Here is a 25,030-nt window from a genome sequence, read left to right on the forward strand (position 1 = left end):
AAATTGTGCATGTCAAAACGAAGTAAAATTGTCCATCAATAGTTTCATATGTTGAGTTTAATTGATTTAGTATAATGAAAAAATCATTTTTTTTGTGATTGACAATTTGATGTATTCAGTTCAACAACTGAATGGGGTCACATTTATTAAGGAGGGAATCGGCAGGTGTCTAAGTGGGTAATTAAACTTTGTGCCAAATCTTTTGACTTTATTAACATGATGACGAAAATCATTGATGGACTTATATTGCATTGAGGGGGTAGTTGTCCCTATTAAGAATATTTTTATTATTATACATCGTATATGGGAATTACTAGTTTTCGCACGCTCACGAATAGGTTAAGCATTCTTTACATTTTATTTTTGACTAAAAATCCACCCTTTTCTTTGTTAAAATGATTTTTAATTGTGGACAAATGTGTCTTTTGATTTTTCAAGTTGAATTACTTTCAGTTTCGGACTCTCCAATCTCTATTCACCTCTTCTATTCCTCAGATTGAGAAGTTCAATTCGTATTATGTGTTACTTTGTTTGCATATATTTGTACTAAGGTTGTTCGGGAAATTCTTTTGCAATATGAACATGTCAATACATGCATAGTTTGACAGCTTTCTTAAACTCACTCCTTTTCTTTTTTGAAAATTTATTGGACTCTTCTGTAATTTTTTTAACTACTCCATTTCTGAGCATGAGATTGATATACTGTAACCAATTGATACATTTACCTTGATGGATGGTCAAAAAACTACATTTTGCATTATTTGTCACAGCTTTAGCTGCATGCCCGCATGTAGGTGACTGAAACTAGAATGAACTTCACTACTTGTGACATATATCTCCACTAAAGAGAGATTAAATAAAAGTGTCTAATTGCGTATAGATAGAAGATATTTATACAAGCTAATTAAAGAATTTAGATACAGAAAAACCCTTAATTTTGTAATAACTTATAATACTCTCACGAGCATATTCTTATAAGAGGAAACAAATTTAATCGGTATTCATTAAAGTGACTTCGAAGTTCTAAGTTCTCGTTTGGCCAGGAATGTAACGTAATTTTAAATCACGTTTTATAACATGAAATGGAATTTGTCATTGAAATGAAAGGCTTGAAGAGAGAATATTTAATTGCACAAGCGGCCCAATAAGGAAGTGTCCCTTTATGTTTCATGAAAATCAATTCGGAATTTGTTAACTTCATGCATCAAAGGAAGAAGGAAATATATGTCAGACTTTTATAATACCCTCCACACAACAACTGGTAAGCACAATATTCCTATTTTCTTTAACTGTAAGCATTTATAAAAAGCACAATATCCCTTTACTTCATTACACTATCTTTTCTAATGAGTGTTTCCTATAGCTATAGGTAAGCAACTATATAAAACTGAAAGCAACTCATGGTTTTAAATTTTGCTTGATGCCGGATAAAAACTTCCAGATACTCTTATTTCTCTAAATTTAAAAAATCCCAATATTGACATAACATGATTGATCACTGCCACCTTGTGACATACAATTGAGAACACAGAAATGAGTAAGCACCCAAAGCTATACGAAAGCAAGGAAAAAAAAGCAAGAACTGAAACTAAACACTATTTTTTGGCCCTATCATCGAATCAAAAAGAAATCAAAGACATCCATTTAGCCAGAACTGAAAATTCATGGAAAAGGGTAAACAAATTGGAAAAGATATATCAAAGGCAAAGACATCTTTGTCTCTTTTTTCTGTTTGAGGTATGCCACTGAATTTGGGTGCTTTTGCTATCTACAATTGTCTACTGTTTTCTCAAACTGTGTAGTGCTGCTGGATTGTATCAATGTCCAAACCTTTCAGCTTCACCACAGACTCAACATGTCCCTTAAGTGTGTGAAGCTCACGAAGCCTGAAAGTGTAGTGGAAAAGAAAGAAATTTTATGTATTAGTTTCTCTTGAAAGCTTTCTATAATAGTGATTATAGTAATTTTCATAAGTGAAGGACTCAAGGGTGTGATTGCTTACCTTGCAACTTCAGCTCTTCTCTTGGCTTGCTCAGCAATCTCTGATAGTTCTCTATAACTGCTCTTCTCATTGAAAATACCAGAAGTTTCTGGGGGTTGCAGTCCATGCAGGGTCCTCTGAGCAAGAGCCCACTGGGCTTCCCTCTCCTCCTTACCATAGTCTTTCTTGGTGGTGAAGGCAGTCTGTAACACATTTTTGAAACAACAATTCATATCAGAACTATTCATGAAAACTTCCAACATTAAAGAGAAAAAGGTAATTAGCAAATACCTTATTTTCTAGCAGGTTTAACCAAGCCTTGCCACTCAATATGTAACGGATGGCAAACTTCATCAAGTCAAGTGGAACATAGAAGACAACACTGTAGAGCCAAATGACTCCTGCCCAACCCCAACCAATTCCTTTGACCTTTGCAAAGCCCCAGTCAGCATATACTGCTATGATTGTGGCAATCTGCATGACCATATGAGCATGAGTTGTAAAAAAAACATCCACTGTCTATTTGGAACACGTTTTGGTTGCATGACTCTAAACAATTCTGGGAGAATAAATGAGGCATCATCCTTACCAACTGAGCAATAATGAAGGCACCGACTAATAGCAATCCAGGGCGTTCAACAAAGGACCAGCTGCGAGAACGGGTTACAAATATCAGAGCCTGGCTGACTATACTGACTTGTAAATACAAAGCAGACATCATTTCATCGTGTGTCAGGTGTCTAACTCCAAACTTGTCCTGCAAAAAATGATCAAGGATATGTTATTTATATGAGTCTAAACAAGAACTTGAGTATATTCCAGTTGAATATTTCTTACAGGGAAGAAGTCGGTTTCTTTCATTGCCCAGAAGAATATGACAGTCATCAGTGCCAAGTAACTTCCAAGAACAATCCCAGTAGCAAATATTTCTTGCAGTTTCCAGCTATCAGGCAAGGGAGATGGCTTCACCCTGTCCTTTGAAATTGTCATGATTGTTCCTAATAGCAAGAAAATTAGTGTGTCAGACATCCATTGGCAATAACCATGATCAACTTAATTAATTCAAGTGTAATTCAGGGAAATATCTGATAAGAGCTTAAGAGCTTTACCGTCATTCAGAATGGCAATAATCAAAACCATGAAAGGAGAGAAGTCGAATTTCCAGATCAGGGCTATGAACATGAAGCCAAACTGCATTCAGAGAAAAAAGAGAAAGCAAACTAATGAATATTCACCCATTCATTATCATGATGATGTATTACATATAATCATAATGTTATCATCCACTTACCACTATACGGATAGTTATAGATACAGCATATATCTGGCATAAAAAGAAAATAAAGCTAGGTGTTAATTTAGAAACAATGAAATCAAAAGAGAATGTTTATGAAAAAAGCAGACAGCAACCAACCGTGTAGTTCTTCATTCTCTGAAAAATAGCTCTACTGGTTAAGACTGCACTAATAATAACACTCAATCCAGGTTCTGTCAGAACAATATCAGAAGCACTTCTTGCAGCATCAGTAGCATCAGCAACAGCAATTCCAATATCAGCCTTCTTCAAAGCAGGAGCATCATTGACACCATCTCCAGTCATTCCGCAAATGTGCTTCCTCTCTTGCAACTTCTTTACAATTTCATATTTGTGCTCTGAAGACATAATAAATAGGAGATGATGAGGACAGAACAATGTATACCATTTCAAAGAACAATAAGAAAAGGAAAGGAAAAATAAATCATTGTGAACTAGCAAGGAGTGTGAACCTGGAAATACTCCAGCAAATCCATCAGCCTTCTCAATCAGCTCTTCAACTGGAAGTGCAGCAATATTTGCATCTTTGTCTTGACCAAGCAATGAAGCAGATGGGTACATATTAGTTCCCATCCCAAGTCTTCGGCCAGTTTCCTTACCTATAGCAAGTTGATCACCTAGAAAATAGAACAAAACTCAGGATATCGAGGATGTTTGATAAAAGAGAGAGACTCTTTCTGAAAAAGCAAGGGGGAAAGAGTTAGATCAGTTACCGGTAATCATTTTGACATTGACACCAAGATGTAGAGCTCTACGAATAGTTTCAGCACTGTCATGTCTAGGGGGGTCAAACAGTGGCAACAAACCAACAAATTGCCATGGACCACCGGCGCTTTCTTTTGTTTTCTCCGGAACTTCCTGCAATAGTAGCACAGAAGGACCAATGAGTTTAGTGAAAGGAAGTGCAAAATTTCAACCCAAAATTCAAACATGAAGACTAGTCATAAAAACCTGTCTAGCAACAGCAAGTGAACGAAGCCCTCTGTCCGCAAACTTGTCAATAATACCATGGACCTTCTTCTTTGCATCTTCCCTAAGGTTACACAGGGTCATGATCTGTTCATCAAATAAAATTCATTAGCATCAATGGAGCAACTACAAATCTCACTAACTACTCAGAACAAACTGAGTTACAAGGTTACCTGCTCAGGAGCACCTTTGCTTGCCCGGTGCCAATTTCCTTCAGCATCAATGTAAGTCAATGCAGTTCTCTTGTCAACAGGATTGAATGGGAAGAAGTGCACCTCTCTTATCCCAGCCCTTGCCTGCAAAAGGCATAAAAATTTGTTAAAAACAATCAGTCACTTAAACATTTTTCTAACAATTAACTGAAGTATAGTAATTGAAGTAATAGAACTGAAGTTAAACCTCTTTTGGATCAGCAAGCATTCCAACAATGGCAGCATCTATTGCATCCTGGTTTTCAGTCCTGGAAGCCCTTGCAGCAAGAAGGATTACGTGTTCCTTGTCCACACCCTTTGTAAAAACCTCAATTAAGTTCTTGTCAACACTCAGTTTGTTAAGTGTGAGTGTACCAGTCTTGTCACTGCAAAGAACATCCATACCAGCCATTTCTTCAATGGCAGTCATTCGCTTTGTGATGGCACCTTGCTGAGAGAGCCTGTGAGAACCAATGGCCATTGTAACAGACAACACAGTGGGCATGGCAATAGGAATTCCTCCAATCAAGAGAACCAAAAGGTTGTCAATTCCGTCTCTGTACTTGCGGTGCTGAATTGGGTACATGACTATGATCTCAGCAAGCATACCAACTGCAATTGAACAAATACAGAAGTTTCCAATTGCAGTAAGCACTTTCTGGAAATGTCCAACTTGGTTAGTACTATCCACCAGATGAGCTGCTTTTCCAAAAAATGTGTGGACACCAGTTGCAATCACAACAGCTTCAATTTCACCTTGTTTACAAGTTGATCCAGAGAAAACTTCATCCCCAGGACTCCTAGTCACAGGAAGGGACTCTCCAGTCAAAGCAGATTGATCAACCTTCAATGGATCGCCCTCCAGAAGACGAGCATCAGCAGGAATGATATCTCCAAGTTTGATGCTAATGATGTCTCCAGGGACAAGAATTGAAGCTTCTTGCTCAGTCCATTTACCATCTCTAAGAACCTGCAATGATGAGAATTCAGTCAGTCACTAAAACAAGCTTAAATTTGTTACTTATAATTGTCCAAACAGCTCCATAGTATATAACCTTACAACAAAACCTTGACTTTAAAGTTCATAGTCATGACCAATTAGTTTTGTTTTTCAGTAAATGAGATGTAAGAACTCTTATTCATAGTTACAAAGTACAGATATTCTCTTAGTCTTAGCCTAACATACCTTTGTCTTAGGAGCAAGACCAGCCATAAGAGCAGCAGCAGCATTACCAGCATTATTTTCTTCAATAAAACTGATAGTTGAGTTGATCAGCAACAAACACACAATACCCACAAAATCTTGCCAATCTGGGGGCTTGCCATCACCATTTGCAAGAGCAATTGCCATCAAAGCAGCAGCTTCCATGACCCATGACAGAGGATTCCACATGAACCCAAGAAACTTCAGTATTTTGCTTTCCTATATCATTAAAATTGTTAACAATCAGCATTTGCATTTAATAATTGTGTCTTAGAGATAATTAGCCAATGCATCATAGAGAAAGGAACCTTTTTCTCCTCTAGCTTGTTTGGCCCAAATATCTGAAGCCGGTTGGCTCCTTCGTCCGATGACAATCCTTCTCTCGTACATTTCAATTGCTGAAACACTTCCTCAATAGGAATACGTTCCTGTGAATTAACAAATGAATTCCTTAGTACATTTCCTACATGCATAATAATGCAGCAAATTGAATCACTTCTTGACTACCATTTAGCAATTGCTTATTTTTTAAAGTAAAAAATTTATGAATGCAATAACAATGAGATTTAAGATTTTTTATACTTGAGGTTTAGACGTGGAGTTGCTTTTCTATACTTGAGTTGCATTTCAAACTTATTTTGCTACATCAAATTACTTATCTTCCATATTTTGACAATATTGACGTACCAACAAAAAAAAAAATAACAAAATACAGGAATATAATAATATAAAAAAGAAAATGTTAACATCATTTTAAACATTCAGAAGTAAAAATATTTTATTAATATTTTTTTTAATAAAACCCTACCACGTTTAAATGCTTAAAATCAGTCCTTAAACCCAAAAAAAAAATGTTAATAGTAAGATATGTAAAAGGCAACAAAGATAAAAGTAGGAATGCAGATCTATTTAGACAATATCTTACAAAATAATTAAAACCAGATTTGTTGTTAACAAGAAATCTTTAAGAAACCATTAAATCAGAAATAGCCATGTTGTTCCAAGAGAATAAACAAGTTTCTGCTTTTAACAATTAATTTATAGAAACAGAATCATTTTGATTTACGAGCGCCAAAAAGGGAAGCAAATTTATTTTCAAAACTTAGCTTTCTATTTCAACGCTGATTCTGATTGCAAAAGTCAGCAGTATGCAACTGCAACGGACAACTGTTGAATTAGAAAGATATAACATAAAAGCCAAACAGGTCCCAAGGGAGCGTGATTCACGACCAGTGGCTCGCGTTCCTCAGACGCCAGCAATCACAAAAGCGTTGACTGACACACCCCAAAAGGTATGTGTCAGACTGAACATTACAACGATCCCCATGTTCATGTGTAACACCTTGCACCGCCTTGGATTAACGCCAAAATTAACTTTGTATTCAAATAATTAAACAAATTAATAGAAATATTATTATACTTTTAATGAATTTTTTTATTTGGTATGCGGTACCCTCCATAGACACACAATGGAAGGTCTAGTCGAAAATTGGAAGAGAGGTGGAGGGCAAATTGGACATTTAGAAAAAGTGAAAAAGCTACTCTTGTGGTGTGGACCCTATTTGTGTCAGAACTGAGTATTCAGAATCGTTAAATGATAAATGTAAGAGTTACTATGGAAACCGTTCATCAATGAGCAGGATGATGCGCAGAAGCGAAGAAAAAAAATGGGGGGCCGAAAGTACCACGGAAAAGTACTTAAAATTCCCTCCTGCCAAACACGGCGCAGACATAGAAAGAGACAGATGATAGGTATAGAAAATAATCACATGTACACACTACACACCCTTGACAAATGAGAAAAATATAGAGCGTGTTTAATAAGGTACACAATAAAAAATTATTTTCTAAATTTTGAGAAAACATAAATTCATATTCATTTAAATACGAATATAAACATGTTATAACACATTAAGATTCACAAAAAATGAAATAAAAATTGAGTGAAGCTTTTAAAATTCATTTCTCGAAAAAATTAAGTAACATTGTATTGTTATTTTAATTCTCTAAAAATATATTATTATTATTGGCATCAGTCGATAACTATAAAAGCACTGACACGAGAATATTTTATAGCCTAAATTTTGAAAATTAACGTAACGTTTCAGACCATTAAAAAACTGACTGAGAGATTAAAGTATTTAAAACATTAATATAATCAGTAGTTTACAAGATTAATAATTTTTTGGTGCACTACATGAGTATTATTAAATTAAAACAAAATTTTTAATAAATAATTTTAAAATTGAAAGAAATACTTTATTGTATTAAATCAAATTAAAAAGGAAGTGATAAAAAATTAAATTGATATAAAGTAAAAGTAAATATATATTATAAAAAAATTACTTTAGTTTATAAATGAATACTAAAGTAGATAAAATTATCTGAAAGTGCTGTGTTTGAAAGTTAAAAAATGAAAGGGAAATTTTTTGAGAAAATATAGCATCCTGTAATTGCGGGTTGCTTTTGGAATCATACCGTGTCCCTTTCGGAGCATGTGGCCTCACCTAAACTCAGACCCCTCTACAAGTTGATTCCTTAATTTTTCCCCTCAACGTAACAGACAGAGTTATATCAGAAGATAATAATTTCTTTATTTTTAATTCCCTTTTCGTGTTATGCTAATCCCATTAAGAAATTAAACCCCTACTTTAACTTCTTTTTTTAATTTGAAAAAAAATTCCAAACACATACCGATGATTCAAGTGAACTGAGAAAGCAGATAAGTTAAACCGGGGAAAAGGAATGAGAAGAGAAAGAAGGGAGAACCAGAATTAACAAAAATGAGTTTATAAGAAGTTAATAAAAACTCAGACCTTTTTGCTCCTATCTTACAAACTCCGAAACCAGAGTTATTACTAAACGAGGTTAAGGAAAATCCATGTGATTTGAAAAGCGATTAAGGAAGGAGAAGCGAATGGAAAAATAAAAACAGGAAAACACGCATGAAAAGAGAGAGAGAGAGAGGTGGAATATACCAGATCAACGGTCTCGTTCTTGATTTCCTCGAGGCTGATGGGCTTGTCATTGGCCATGATTGTTGAGAGAGAGATGAACGGAGGAGAGAGAAAGGAGTGGCGCAGTGATGGAGAAGGTGAGGATGTGAAAAGAGGCACTGAGCTGTGCTTTTATAGCCAAAAGGGGCCTCACAATTAAGACTCAGAATTCCTACACAATTATGATGTTGACCAATCTCGTGCCTTGGACTTCTAAATCTTTCACTGTAATATAATAATCTTTTACGTTAATCCTTCATCAAGTTTATCACTGTTTAATAGTAGTATTTGCTAAGATTCATAAGTGACCATCACTCAGTTTTTTCACTTTCATTTTATTTTTAAATTTAATTTTATACGGTTTAAAATTTTAATGTATTGTATTCAATTAAAAATGTCTTTTTTATGTGAGTATATTTAAATAGCTACTTATTTAATTAAGTATTGATTTAATAAGTTTTTTAAAATATTGAATTAATAATTAAATTTATTCAAATAAATTTTAAAATATTATCTCTCTCTTTTTCCATTAAAAAAAATACAATTATCTCTTTTTAAAATATTAAACTTTGTACACGTCTTATAATAAAGATAATGTGTTTTGATGATATACAAATATTTTACGTTATTTTTAAAATCACAATATTTCGGGTTTTACTTTTGAAAATGTTGATAAAGGTTATCACTGTTAAACAGAGCATGAGGATAAGAACATTCTCTTTTTTTTGCTTTCGTCTTTTATTTTAATTTTTATACAAATTTTAATGTATTGTATTCAGTTGAAAACCTCTTTTTGTTTAATAAGTTAAATTTTAAATTTATCTCTCTTTTTTGCCAATAAAAAAATTATCTCTTTTTAAATATTTAAAGTTTTGACTTATTATTTTAAAATCTTATCTCTTTAATTAAATAAATTACTAACAGTATTTACCACACAAGATATATTCTTCTTACGCTCTATGAAATGTAAATGTTTTGTAAAAAAATCATATACGTAATGAAGACAATAGATTACATTAAAGAGTAGCTAGCATCTTATGTAACCACACATTGATATTATAGTGAGTTTTAGATGAATACTAATCAATGTTCTATGGACCATTGGTTAATAAAAACAGGATTTTATAAACAATAATATCAAACAAATTAGTATTTTAACTTTTAAAAAATACAAATATTAATAAAATAGGTTAAATGTCTGTTAATTAATATTTGTAAGACGTTTATCAATCGGACTTTTATCCGATTGTCACTTTATCAGAAAAAGTTTATATATGACAATAAATAAATTTAAAATAATAATATTGATGATATATTAAAACATGATTAAATAATGACGAAAATTTATACTTGAATTGTAATTAAAGTATACAATTGTAGCGGTGCCATTGTAATTTAACAAAAAAAAAATTTACATCCATATGTGATGCAATGAATATGAATTCTGTATTGGGATTTTTATTATATTTTTTTTCCTATTTTCTGATGATTCTGACGAGAAAAAGTGACATGGATCATGTAGGGACCGCTTGAAAGATCCTTTGAAGCACATAAAAGCAACTTATTTATGAATATTTTGCTTCAAAATTTGATTGGATTATTGACTATATTTATACATGATTATCAGCTATTTAGGGAGCTTGAGGCTTTCAGAAATAACAAGTTTATAAATTGTATTCAATAATTAAATTAATTACTTTATAATTTACGTCCAGTGCTGCTTTTCATGTCTAAATTTCACTGTCCATTATCTGGATTTGAACTCTGATTCACCCCTTAAAGTAAACTGAGCCCGGATACTCAGAATTACCAAAAAAAAATTTTTTTTAAGTCAATTAATGAGTTTCTCTATGTAAACACAAATTTAACCGATATTATTACATATTTGGTCAAAAATCATAAAAATATATAATTTAAAATTTAATTGATATATATTAACAATAAAAAGATATTTACACTATTATTCAATTATAAATTATTATGTTGAGAATTATTAACTTTTAAAGGTTGTGTCTACCATAATTTATAATATAAATATATTTACATTAATAGTGTATTGATGTTAAACTCTTATATTTATTTGTTTAAAATAAACAGTTAAAAATAATAAAAAATTTAATTAAAAGTATAAAAAACATATTATCATTTAATTATAAATTATTATATTAATATAAATATTAATTTTATAATAGTTTGTCTAATCGTTTTTATTTATTATATATTTTAATTAATTAATGTTATAAAAAAATTTATATTATTCATAATGACTACTCTTAAAAGTTTGTTAATATAATACTTGATTTTGTTTTTAATGAAATTTTTCATTTTAAATAATTTAAAAGTGCTTATTACTATATTTGTAAATTTTAGAAGATATTTTATATTTTTTAAATAATGTTATTTTTTTAAAATAAATTACTGATTCTATTATCCATTTATATAAAATTAACAATAATATTTATTTTATGTGTGAATTGTAATAAAATATGCTATAATTTACAAGATAATGTAAAAATTATCTAATTTAAGAGTTGAGTAATTTAACATATAATTATTTTAAATTAATTAATTATTTAAATCATTAATTTGTGGCCGAATAGATTAACATGTTAAAATAGGATATAATACTATATTTATAATACGTTTAGTTACAAAAGCATAAAATTACTTTTACAAGTTAAACGACCTTTTCTTGTTCCATTATCTATCTATCTTCATTTTTTACCATCGACCCAATCTTCATATCTCAAAACATTAGAAGTAATATTTGCATAATTAGAGTAAATCTCTAAATTTTTTTAAAAAAACTGCACCTCACCCATATATAGACAATTAACGTTTCACCGTAATTTTAAAAAGATTTTAAATGTTGATTGTATGATGTTTTCATGTTCCGGAGATACTAATTTTAGGGGAAATTTTATATCCAATTCCTAAATTAGAAAAAAGTTTATATGTAAAAAGCAAATACAATAAAAATATTAATTTTAATTTTAGAATTTAGTATTTTTTATATTATTATTTAATCATATATTGTTATATTAATATAAAATTTAATAATAAAAATTATACTATTAATGTATTTTAATTGACTAATAATATAAATTTTGTACACTAATAATAAATTGAACTATTTAAAAGGTAATGATAATTTATTAAAATATTTTGTAAATATTTAAATACTAAAATAAAAATATTTTTAATGTGTATTTACAAATTTATAATAAATTTTTATTAAATTAATAAAATAAATATATTATTGAATCAATAAATAACATTAAATATTGCAATTCTTAATAATAACTTTTTAACTCTTATTTAAACATAAACCGAGATTAAAAAACTGAAACAACGGGAGAGATTGACCCGAAACGGAGTTGGTCGACAAGGCGAATTGAGAGGTTTAATGTACAATAATGGAGGGTACGTGGGCCCCACTCATATCTGCGCTGAAGAAATTCAATGCAGCATATTCACACGAGTCACTTTGCTTCACTCCATTATTATGAACTATTCCAAAACATTTTTTAACAGTGTGTTTTTTATTATTAGTAATTTTTTATTTAAACTATGAAAGAGGCTAATTGAATTAAAAATAAAATTTATTGCATATTTTTCTATATATTTTTAAAATAATTATTTTAAAATATGTAATAGAAAGTACTACCATGCAAGCACTTCGTATTACTCCAATGCTACCGCTACCCACTCTACCGTTGATCTATCAGAATCAGATGCGCGCAAGCCCATCGTATGTGACTTGTGCTCCTTCAAAAGGGTATTGTTTTTTACTGGCTTTTTTTTTCAAAAGGTATATAAGTTAGTCTCATAAAGTTAGAATTTTATATTATGTTAATTTTTTATACAAACTCTATCAATATAAAATTTTAATTATAAGAGAATATAAAGTTTAAAAAATTTAAAATACTATACTAAATTATTTTCCTATTTACAGTCCATATAAAGGGAACCAAATTGTCGTCCCTATGAGAAATTGGGAACATGGCCGCCTCCCTTTTGCTTCAACGCACGTTTGCATCGCATCCTTTTGACTTCAGGAAATATTCTCTCCATCCTTTTTATAAAAAATAAAATAAATTTTTTAATTTTTATTATAAAAATAAATAATAAATTTAAAATACATTAATTATCAAATATTTTTTTATTAGTATAATTAAATATATAAATTATTAATTACATCATTTAATATTATGAATATTTTTAGAATAAAATTTATATTTATAAAAAGCATAACATATTAAATTACTTTCTTTAATAATGGTGATTTAGCATTTTGTTTTTTTATAAAAAAGATTGAAAAAACTAATATTAATTAAATAATATTTTTTAAAAAGCATAAAAATATATTTAATCTTATAGTTTTAGTGTATTTTAATAAATTATTTATTATATACTTTTTGTGTGTGATTAATTGCATGCATGCCATAACTTCATATGATTTAAATTTTCTATAACTTTTTCAGTTACCATACTTATCATTTTCCAACCTCTCATGTGCACGCAGCAACAATAGTCAATAGTACCAAGAAAAGATAGAAAATGAATTTGCATTTTCAATAAATCTAATGGTTATTCTATAATTTATGAGTTTGAAACGGGCAAAATTTTATGAAAAATGTTAAAGGAGGGTTAGTAATTTATTTTATAATATTTGTTAATATGTTTTAAATCATTGAATAAAATTTATTAAAAATTATAAAAGTATGAATACAAATTATTATTTTTTTATTTTTAATAGTTTTTAATTAAAATTAAAAATGTGTGTCTAACAATTTTTTAATGAACAAAAGTTAGATGCATTTTATAGATATTATTAATGTTATTTTCTAATTAAACTTAAAATTTTATTTTGATAACATATAAAAGTTTGCATTAAAGGTGTATCATTAAATATCAATACACATTACTAAAGTAAAAACTTTACTCCTCACGAAAGAATAACGCAAATAGTAGCTAGTACATTTAAAATTTGTCCTTTAAAAAATATAATATTATCATAATCACTTTGCATATAATGACTTATTAATTTTGTTCATATTGTCATTTAAATTTGAGTTTAAGTATTAAAAAATAGCAAATATATTTTTAAAAAGTAATAATCTAATGTAATAAATAATTTTTTAGAAAAAAAATACCTTTTTATACTTAAATTCAGTCATAAATATTAAAATAAAAAATTGATAAAATTAAATAATATTTATATTTAATTTTAAAAATTGTTAAATATCTGTCATAATTATTTGTCAATGTACAAGTTTACGGTACCATGAATTTCAATATTTTTATAATACTTTTTTCTCATATAAAATTTCTAAATTTACCCAATAAATTATTTATATGAATTTAATAAAATCATTTCCTTTTTCTTGAATAAATTCCGCTTCTAATTTTGGTGATAATTAAGACTCAAGGTTTTGAAAATTTTCATCAATTAAAACTGTTTATATTCAATTTATTTAAAAAGTATTTATAATTGAAAATAACTAAAATTTGAAAATCCATATGCATTTTTTTATCCTTTACACCTGGTGAAAAATAAACAAAGAATCACATTATAAAATAAAATATTAACCGTTGAAAACAAAAACCATTTAAGGATTATTTTTAAGGCAATTTAAAATATTAATGTCCCGTCTATAATCTATTTATTTGGAACATATGATTAAAAAAACATTTTAAAAATAACACTCCTTTTTTACCAGACAAAATCTTACATTTTCTTTTTAATGTAAATAAACCTGTTAACATCGGTGAGTAAAACCACAAACAAGTTTTTTCTCTCTACGTTGATTTAAAACATAACTACTAACTAATTTTAATAATCCTTTTATTAATTTTAATCTTTAAAAGATGGAATAAAATTTTAAATAGTCCATCAATTGATTTCAAAAATTCATTTAAAAATCATTTAATTTATGTTGATGTTTTCTGAATTTGATACGATGATTTAAAATTAGCTGTTATGCTGAAAGTTACAGAAAGAGATTTTTTTTAAAAAATATATAGATTGATCTGTATTAAAATATAATGCATATTAATTTTTTGCGTAAATGAAAGTGTAATTTTTTAAAATATAAAAACTTTATAATTTTTTGCTATTAAAAAATATTCATGAACAGAGTGGAAAGTAATATGCTACATTTATCTCAACTACCTTACATGTTTAATTTATTTATATTTAATTAATCTCCAAAGAGTTATTGGTTGAAAAAAAAATTGCTAGACGTACGTCTATATGTGGTACGTACACACTCTTTTAATGAATAGAAAATAAAGTAATTAATTAAAGTGATATATCCGTACATTAATTTTAATTTATTTTCGATAGATCCCATTTTAATATTTTATATTCGCGCGGATCTAAACTTGTTCCTTTTATTCTTTTTCATTTCAATAATTTTACATTGAGAATTTTTATCAAATGAAAAAGAAAAGGTAAAAAAAAAGAAAAGAACTTATAATAGTTGGTGCGATTTTAAAGTGAGATTTATTTTAAAAGATATAATCATTAATTAAAAATGAACAATTAAAATTCGAATAATTATATAATTTATCACATAAATGTATGTATTTAATTACAATTTTAATTTCGTTATTTTGTTAATCTTTACTCTTTAAAATGACTCTAGTTTAGTGGAGTCAAATATTATCAATACTATAAGTTTAACATTAAGTCTTATTGATTATGTTATACTAATATTTCTAAATCACACATTTTGTTTTTGGAATCCCTAGATGACAACATATTTCTAGTTACACCTACGTTTTTGTGACGCAGTGATTTTCTTTGCGTTGAACTCTTTCATTAACATCAGAGCATTTTTTTATTGACTTTGTTAATTTCAGATTTTAAAGCATAATATAACAAATAATCGATTCCTTAATCTGAAATTGGTTTATTTATTATATAAATGAGGGATAGTCCACACGCATAGAACAACAAAGAAGTAGATGGGGGAGGCAGTTCAATTGGTATAAAGAGGCATCACCATTTCACATTCATTAATTCAATGGTCAACTTTGAGTTTAAACTAATATTGTAGTGCTGTTTGTAATAGACATGACAGAGGGACAAATAATTATGACTTTCGTATATTCAGAAAGAGGGTACTTCATGACTAGGAACCCCTGGCACGCTTTTATTTACCATTATCAAGTGGTATTTGATTTAATTAATCTATGCCTTAGTTTATGTTTGTTTTTATTTTTAATTGCAATTGGTTTTGTTATATTCTTCTTTGTTATTAAATGAAATTTTAGGATAAAATATTTAGTTTAAATAATTAAAATTAAAAAGATATAATCACATATAAAAACTAAAGTGTAATGAAACATTTTTTTTTATTATGAAAGAAACAACAATGAATGCATTTCCTTTTAACTTGGGAGGGTGGTTGCATGAGGAAAGCCTCAAGCAGGCGTTTGCAAATGTTCTTGCAATTTCCACAAATCAAGATAACATTTTTGTGGAGTTTGTGAGTGAAAATTTCCAAGCTTGGCGTTTGTTCAACTAGTTTTTGTATTGGCTTTCTCACGGTCAAGGTGGTGATGATGCCCACATGGACTTCTCTGTGTATTATTTAAAAACAATTAATTCATACCAACCCATTCCTATACAAATCATGAAAGTCTTTAGTTACCTTATTCTTTGTTTTCAAGGTTTACTAGTCAAAATGATAAACTCAGCCTAATTGCGGTTCAAAGCAAAGGATTTCAATGAATTGTAAGAGAACTAATATACGTTAGAAGATAAAACTGTTATGGTCAGCTTTTCAATTTCTTTGTGTGAAATATATATGAATTGGATGTTTTTTATGAGTACCTTTATCTTGACATAAACATGCTTTTCTTGATTAGGTTTTAACAAATAAATTAATGCGTGCACAATTGACCAAAATATGTCATCCAATTACCATGAAACAAAAAGAAAGATAATTCAATTAAATTATACATCTAAACCAATAATAGCACCCTCTCCCTTTCAAAGCTGACAGAGTGGAGGATCAATGATCAATGATTAGTTCCTAGTTCCAACATGGCCGAAGCTAATCAAATATGACAAATTACAGCGAAGTCACAACAGAAAAAAAATGTAATCATAGAGTCCATATACATGCACACATAATTTGCTAATAATTCTGTCAAACTCAAGCTTACTTGTTTTGGTCGGCTATGAATGTATGCTTCTGAATAGTAATCATCAATTATGGTCAATTGTACTATATATTGAGGAAATCCATTGAAGTGAGTGCTAAAACAAGATCATTCGTGAACCATATTCCGGGAACATATGCTTAATTCGATGCTCACATTCATTTAATTTTAGTACGTTTGTGTGTGAGAGAGACAAATGACTCTTGCTTAATCACCGAGACTCGCGCATGAAACAACGCTCTAATTGTAGCATACACAGTTAAAATTAATTAGTTGGATTGCTTCACACACTAACATGTAAGCATGTGAGGAGACATGCCATTGACGAATGCTTATATCTATCTCACATGAAATTCATTATTTGTTCAGGTATTCTTTGATGGGTAGGTATCATTTATATAGTGTTGTGCTATGTGCCTTATTATGTACTTAAAGAAAGTAATCTCTCAAATTAAATACTTGATGATGTACGGAATATAAGAAGGTAAATACATTTTATTTACATAATTGTCATTGTTTTTCTTAATATAGCATAGATCACTCACTCTCGGAAAGATAAAAAAGGAAAACTTTTAATTAGTATCAAGTTTATTTTTTGTCTATTAATTCTTTTAGGTTTTTTTATCACCACTTTAATTTTCATTTTTCCGGTGAGCAAAAGGTATAATTTTCTTGGTCCAAATCTAATCATGCGTGCTCCCATGCAAGAATGATAATTTACCAACGAAAGGTGGGTGTCCTTTGGGTCTCCCCTAACCTCATTTTCATCCAACACCTCCTCAAATTACTCACAATTAACCATTGGGTACATGAGAAGGCGCACACAGGTTGCCCCTCTTACGGAAAACAATAGCAAATGGAGTGTTTTCTTGTTACATATGCTTCTCATACATCCATAATTCCAAATATGCTCTTAACTCTTAAGTTACCCACTTGGTGGATTCATCCAAGTCAATGTACTTTGTTGTATTTTTGTACCTTTGTTGGACCTAATTAGTTGTCCCTGGCATTGCAAACCTAACTTAGGAAGCTATAGTCTCATAAAAAAAAGAGAGTATTAAAGAGAAATGAAAGCCAAGAGCGAGTTATTGCCTCTAAAAAGCAAAGCACGTCAAATGAGAGTTTCAGGGTAATTGTGTACGCACTCATTTCTGTCTGCCTATGCTCTTTTGGAGTCATTTCATTACCCACTTTTCATTTTGGAAGATTCCCCGTTCGGATATGGAACTATTCAATTGATGGGTATAGTTTAGAATATAGGAAGAGAAATTGAGGGTAAAAAGAAAAGGAAATGAAGTTGTTGAAGATCGTTGATTTTCAATTTTCTAGATACGACTTTGAAAATTTTGGGGAAAGTGAGAAGCACATAGCATATACTTTTCCAAGTGGCCCATTTTCTTTCTTGTCCGCTAATGCCATATAGATATTCCACTACCACAGCCCCCTCTTTTTTCTCCTACTTTCAATTGGGCCTCTCAATTCGTAAGTGGAAATGCAAAAAAACGTTACATAACAATATGATCAATCCATTGAAGCAATATGCTATTATTATTATTATTATTATTATTATTATTTATAGATATTGGGTCCACAAGATTTTCAAGCCTAGGAATTATTTTGGCAATGCGGCAAATGGTATATGATTAAACTCAATTGACGTACAAATGACATAACAGGTTGGCTTTTCTGTCATTGAAGGGAAAGGAAAGGAATTCCCACTGAACATGCCATAAGCCAAAAATAAATAATTTTTTGCTCTTATAAATTGCTTTTCCCATGAACTCATCCTCTAAAATGAAGACGGCTAAATTACTCTTTTCAGGCTTTTGCCCCTTGTGAAACTCATGTGGAGGCGATCACTAGATTAGTTGAAAAAAGAGGAAAAGGATATTGACAGATATATTATATATGAAAAAAAAATATATATATATAGGGCCCTGAGTCAGTTGACAATTCTTAGAAGGAAATTAATACACCAAACTCACAAGTTACAGATAATAAATATGAATATGAGACCAACCTGATGACCAATGACTATTTCGTTCGTGTGGGCAATTTTTTATTTATTAATTTTTCAACCACCCTTTCCTTGAGTACCCTGTTTCATACTTGCCTTTGTAGGTCCCCAAATGAAGAGCTTTCTCCATCTCCATCATGGAGCATGCTCATTTCATGCAAATCACTTTCCTTTCAAAAACTTTTGTTCTTTGTCTATACAGTAAGCACCTTTATCAAACAAAGGCATTACACTAAAACCAATGTGCAATTGAACCCAATGATGCTGTCCATAATCTGGGCTAGAGTTGGACCTAATTGGCTTTAGAGGTTTTTATGCTTGAGCAAAGCCAACACTGGGTGTTTTAAAAGTGGAAAATCTATAATAATATACTCCAAACATAACTTTTAATAAAAGAGAATTATTAATTTCTTGGTATTATTAGTTAATGGGACTTTAATTTAATGACATGGACGCATAGTTATAATGCCCACTTTTCATAATTTTAGTTTCTTTTTGTGAATTCATAATTTTATTTGGAGTGAGTGTAGTGCACAAGACTTTCTTGAAGTTTGGGCTTACAGCAGATAGCCATCCAATTTACATGAATGCAATGACATTACGAGACTGCCAAAGAAAAAAAGGACCCGACCTAAAAAGAGAAAAAAGAAAACAAAATAACGACATTAAAAAAAAAGAAAAAAAAAATGATATTGCTTGAAGCACGAGTTTGTCAGTTTTTTTAATAGTAATAATAGGTAAGAAAAATTATTGGCGAAACTACCGAAAACAAAATTCATCCCTAAAGAAATAATTCTTCATTTACAATGCCAACCAAAACCTTAAAACTAATGTAGAGACTCAATGCTGGCCTGTGACAAAGGCAGCACCGTTTAATTAATTAAACAGAACAAATTACGAAGTCAACAACGTTGCTGCAACATCATCTAACAAAAGGAATGAGGAAGTATTCTGCGTAAAATAGCTGCATCAAGAAACAAGTTATCAATACAGGATCATGTTCCACTTTTTAGGTGCTAGGCCAGAGGATTTAGCGCAAACAATTTGGAAATAAATGTACAGATAAACTGGAAATAATTCATGCCCTCATGTGTCATGCGCTTTGAACAAAGTTGAATATTTTTACCAGAATATAAAATTAGACCAATATATGACTAAGTTCACCAAAATAGTCATACAAATTCATGTTCACAAAATAGGTTGTAGCTATAGTTATACATATAAATTACCTTCCAGATAAACATGTAGAAGGAAGTTATGGAAGCTTTACTTTTCAAATCTACAGATTTGGCACGAAACCAGAGAATTGAAGCCAGAACAGCGTGTCCCAGACCCTAAAACATTAGCAGAGAATAAATCTCAAGCATTGCAAAAATGTTCAAACTAGTTTACATTCACTTGATTGACCCAAGCTATCTTCTGAAATAATGCCTCCTTCAAATATCAATTTTAACTTTGACACTAATATCAAGATTAAAAATTTGGAATACTCTTTGCAACATGGACATATTTCCTAGTGACATAAACTAATAAATTTACAAAATGTTGATATTAGCCAACCAATAAACAGTAAAAATAGAGTATGAGAGGGCAGGCCGGTATATATATAAACTTCCTTGCAACTCGGTAGTCTAAGCTAAATAAACAAAATCACAACCCATCCCCAGCACCCTGGCACAAAACAATAACTGCTTGAGTGGAAGGATACAGCACTCTAATAACTGCAACCTATACATGTAATGACTAATAAGCATATTACCGTCACAATTTTGCTCCAGAGGCAAGGAGATGCTGCTCCCACCAGGAGAGCAACTCCATAAGCTATTTCAAGAAGGGAAACACAAGTCCAGAATACCTGTCAAAGAGTAGTTAGAGACAAACAAGGGATACAGGAGGGCAATCAATTTTGCTGAGATTTTGCATTGGAAGAACATACCGGCTTCTGACCTAAACGTACTGAAAAAGATTGAATGCCAAATATTCTATCTCCTTCAATGTCAGGTATATCCTACATGAAATTCAGGAGTTTACATTAGTACATATATTGAACCAAAAGTTTGATTGTGAATACAAGCACATACTCTATAAAATTAAAGACCTTTACCTTAAACAGTGCTATAACTACAGAGAAGAAACTCATAAATGCTGTGGCGAAAATCAGTGGTCTCGAAAAGACAGCAGCCCTCTTGTACACGTGAGTCTGGACATTGTTACGAGTTAGCAACCAAAATCCACCAATTTCATAGGGATGTATATTTATTGAATCAATGGAAAGTTATGACAAACTTGTCACATAACATACTGCCAACACTACTATTGTTAAAATGCACTTGTTTCTTTCATTTTTCCCTTTCATGTTAGATTAATCCAGAGTTAAAAGTCTTTATTTTTAAAAAGAATAATTAGCTCTAGGAGAAAACCTGCATGTGAAGAAAAAATGCAAGTTGAACTATTACTGCCCGAACAGCTAGAATGCACATTGCTGCAAGCAATGCAAATCTCTTCCATCTCAACAGGGGCACCTGAATTTTTTCAAAAGACAAGTTCGTAAAAGTGAGGCCGTCACAATCAAATAAGTTTCCTAAATGAAGTTTATTTAAGTCTAAACATATGACACTATTTTCCCACAGGATTGAATGAGGGTAGAGTAAAAACTATATCAGAGATTACACATGGTGGAAATAGATTCAGAATCATTCGATACCAGTAAAAACACAATTTTTTTATTTGAGCATAATCAATATCAGACAGCACAGCTACTCTCCTATTAGTGTATTAAGAATTTATCACTTGATTAATTGCTATCGCTAAAATATGAATCTCACATGATAACAAACATTATTACTAGTGTTAGAAAATTTCAATTCTTACATTTATGGCCAAGAAATTTGAAATGCAAGTATTATGCTGAGACCGAATAAGTACAACAATACTGCTCATGTAGATTTTCAAATTTAAGACATAGTATCCTAACCTTTACATAACTACGCCTTTAATATATGAGGGGAGAAAGGAAGTTTAAGTGCAATCCAAAATAACTCACATTGATTGAATAAGCAGTCCCTAGCACAAAACTAACAAACAGAGCCCAAAACAATGGCCAGGAACCTACAATCCAGCCAAGCCAAAAACTCTGTAGAAGAGAATAAGACAATAAGCCTCCTTCCCCCTGTCGGTAAACACTTGTCTTGAAAAATATCATTGAAAAAGAGAATGAATCAATATGGTACCAGAATGGAAAAAGATGCAACAATAATGACACCAGTTCCAAAGGAATATTCCCCGGATGCCAATGGAAGATATGGCTTGTTTATCTGCAGTAAAACACATAGCACAGATCAATAATAAGACAACCCATATGATAGTTGCTAGTTCCTCTGAAGAAGTTTGTAAGCTGTAAGAGGTTGCACTATTATTGACCATATCAAAGGCTACAGCAATCGGAGAAGCTTAATAAACTAATATATAAACCAGAGATTTTGGTGGTCAAAATTAGAAACTGCTCAAATAGTGCTTGTGAGCACAGAGATTCTTGTATGCACCTAGTCTATACGTCTCTGAATATCATACTTCAGATGAACCAGACAGTAATTCTGTGACTATCATTTAAACATTTTAATTATTGGAACAATGCAGAAGTCTGAAAACCACACCAAAATAAAATAAAATTATGAGCTATGCAGATTGTTTACTTCTTTTGGGAAGTTTCATACCTTATCTATTTCAACATCAGACAATTGATTCAAACCAACGATATAAATATTCATAAACAGGGCAGCAACAACAGCCTGAAACATATTAAAAAAAAAAAAACTCAAAATATTAGCAAAATTAGAGGGGGGAGCACTCGGCTATATTAAAGAGAAAAAGCATATTTAGGGTCTCACCTCCAACAAACCAGTAAAAAATGGTAGAGATATATCTGATAATTTCTCCACTGCAAGGAGAGACACAGAAATTATGCTCAGTGCCTGCCAAAACACAAATAAAGAAAGCCCTTTTAAAACCTTCAGAATATTACATTTATCCATAAAAGTGATTCATACAAACGAACTATACTAAGCATTTGAGGATTCTTTCGAAGAGTAATTCTAGAAAAGCTTGAACTTAACCGTGCCAATAACAGTGTGTGGCCTGGAAAATCTGTAGAAAGCATCCAAGGAATTTCTGACAGCGTCCAAAATGGGTTTTGAATGAAAAGATTGAGATTGAGATTCAAAAGATTGTCCAGAGGAAGCTTTCACAGCATATTTTCTATTGCATTCTTGAGATGTAGACCCTCCCTCAATCCCACGGTAATGATAGTTGAAACTTGGGCATCGAAACCGCAAAAAATTACATTCTTTTTGGATTTTCCTTTTGTGCCATGAAGCTTTGGGTGCATAAGAACCTAGAGCAGCACCAAAGGTAGAATGTTAAAATCAGTGACCACACAGAATCAAAAGTAAAATTTGTTTATCCCTTTATAATGAATCAAAGGTAAAGAAAATACTTATGGAAATGTTGCATTTTAATTAGCTTACAAATTGAATGCAATGATAAGAGCATTTAGATTGAAGAAGGAGACATACGAGTGGTGATTGAAGGGACATTAGGAAAAGATCGAAGAAGCAGCGAATCCATTAATACCGTTGCTGGGTCAGAATTTACTTCACTTTCATATGAACCCACCAACACACACTTTCACTTCCTTCCTTTTCTCTTCCCTCACTGCAAAGTGCAAAGTGAAAGATACCAAAATCAGATTTTTTTTTTCGAAATACATATACAGGTCACTTTCTGAAAGAAGGTACAGTAGGATGCCACGTCTCATCTAAATACTGAGATTCTCTTACCTACTCAACTAATACTATTACTCTCTTCCCATTTCCTCTTAACTTCAATGCATGCCGTTTTTCACGCTCTGCACTGAATTGCTAAATTCAACTAAATCTTTAAGAATCGTCATTTGTCACCTCTGTCATGATTATTTTTATTTAAGTAATTTTTATTTATATAATTTTTTAAATGTGTTTAAGATTAAAGGTTAAGAATGATTAGATATTAATTATTATAAAAAAATTATGAGTTGAATGTTGTTTATTAATTTAAAATAAAATTAATTTTATTTTTGAAAAAAAAGTATTTTTAAAATTTTAATATGTGCTCTTGAATATATTTAAAAAATTATAACTTTGATATAAATATTTAAAAGTGATAATAGACACATTTAATTTAAAGAAAATTTATTGACTTTAACTCAAGATTAAAGATTAAAAATAGTAATTTTTCATTATATATTTAAATTCAATGTTAACAAAATTAATGTTTAAATCACTACAATAAATTTTCATGTAATAACTTAACTGTATTTAGTTAATAAACACACACACCCTTTGACAGTGCAGGTGTAGGGTTATTTTCATATTTAATGCATTTCGTTTTTTAGTTTTAAAATGTCTATTTGATAAAAACTATTGAGTGTTTTGAGACTTGGCCGTTTAGTCTCTTGTGTTCATTAATTTCATACAAGTCTTTAGGCTAAGGAAAAAAAACAACATTTTCTAGTACAATGATTCTCTTGTGTAAATAATTAGTTGGGCAAGATCTGTGTGTCTATATTGTTTTTATTGATTTTAGAAAAAATTATATATGTACATGTAATATGATAAAACCTGAAAAGTAAAAATTCCATTAAAAAATATTTAATGTTTTTAAGTAATTTAATGCATTTAATATTTAACACTATGTTTTGGGATATGTAATAAAAAAAAACTCCATTAATTTTATAAAACTCAACTTATCTAATATTTATTAAGAGAAAAATACATACAAAATTTTACCCGATTTTTTATGTGAAGTTCGATACACATGATATATAATGATAATAATTATTTACGATTTTGTTAATCTAAGCACTGATTAATACTATTATGATTTTAATTTTTACGATTAAAGGATCATGCCTTCGCTTAATTGTTTGAAAGTGTTGATCGCCATTAATATAAACCCGTAACCTCGTGGAACTCCTCTTCCGTGAGAACTTGGCCAATCATGCATTTTGATAGTGAAGGCTTTTGACTTCAAAATGATAACGAAGCCTTTTATGGCGTATCTTTGTCCTATGTATTACTTTTCTTGCCATGGACGCCCCAAGAAACAAAAACAAAGAATTTGTCAAGTTAAATAAATTTTAATATTTA

The 25,030-nt window shown here is 30.3% G+C and overlaps 2 protein-coding genes across 5 annotated transcripts; both read right to left on the minus strand.

The window, feature by feature from the left end:
• Positions 1 to 1,288: 1,288 nt before the first annotated feature.
• LOC113846150 (plasma membrane ATPase 4-like) lies at positions 1,289 to 8,879 on the minus strand. Of its 2 annotated transcripts, XM_027474099.1 has the most exons (16): positions 8,639 to 8,879; positions 5,969 to 6,088; positions 5,643 to 5,879; positions 4,665 to 5,426; positions 4,439 to 4,561; positions 4,248 to 4,352; positions 4,010 to 4,154; positions 3,749 to 3,913; positions 3,396 to 3,634; positions 3,273 to 3,305; positions 3,091 to 3,172; positions 2,819 to 2,979; positions 2,571 to 2,738; positions 2,273 to 2,455; positions 2,003 to 2,184; positions 1,289 to 1,886 (listed from the first exon to the last, which is right to left on the minus strand). In XM_027474099.1, exons 1-16 carry the CDS (start codon positions 8,693 to 8,695, stop codon positions 1,790 to 1,792), a joined length of 2,859 nt encoding a protein of 952 aa, XP_027329900.1. In that variant the 5' UTR covers positions 8,696 to 8,879; the 3' UTR covers positions 1,289 to 1,789. The 2 variants fall into 2 exon arrangements, with proteins under 2 accessions (XP_027329900.1, XP_027329899.1); XM_027474098.1 differs by having other exon boundaries at positions 1,410 to 1,886; positions 3,396 to 3,913; positions 8,639 to 8,748.
• A 10,629-nt stretch (positions 8,880 to 19,508) lies between these two features.
• On the minus strand, positions 19,509 to 23,584 carry LOC113845942 (homogentisate phytyltransferase 1, chloroplastic-like). Of its 3 annotated transcripts, XM_027473677.1 has the most exons (12): positions 23,420 to 23,584; positions 22,961 to 23,238; positions 22,736 to 22,819; positions 22,562 to 22,636; positions 22,079 to 22,162; positions 21,892 to 21,981; positions 21,269 to 21,370; positions 20,953 to 21,048; positions 20,785 to 20,856; positions 20,608 to 20,703; positions 20,078 to 20,182; positions 19,509 to 19,812 (listed from the first exon to the last, which is right to left on the minus strand). In XM_027473677.1, exons 1-12 carry the CDS (start codon positions 23,469 to 23,471, stop codon positions 19,771 to 19,773), a joined length of 1,176 nt encoding a protein of 391 aa, XP_027329478.1. In that variant the 5' UTR covers positions 23,472 to 23,584; the 3' UTR covers positions 19,509 to 19,770. The 3 variants fall into 3 exon arrangements, with proteins under 3 accessions (XP_027329478.1, XP_027329480.1, XP_027329479.1); XM_027473679.1 differs by lacking the exon at positions 19,509 to 19,812 and having other exon boundaries at positions 20,095 to 20,127; XM_027473678.1 differs by lacking the exons at positions 19,509 to 19,812; positions 20,078 to 20,182 and adding an exon at positions 20,346 to 20,536.
• Positions 23,585 to 25,030: the final 1,446 nt, after the last annotated feature.

The sequence above is a fragment of the Abrus precatorius genome, unplaced genomic scaffold (genome assembly GCF_003935025.1).
Source record: "Abrus precatorius isolate BTA unplaced genomic scaffold, Abrus_2018 Scaffold8, whole genome shotgun sequence".
Classification (NCBI taxonomy): Eukaryota; Viridiplantae; Streptophyta; class Magnoliopsida; order Fabales; family Fabaceae; genus Abrus; species Abrus precatorius.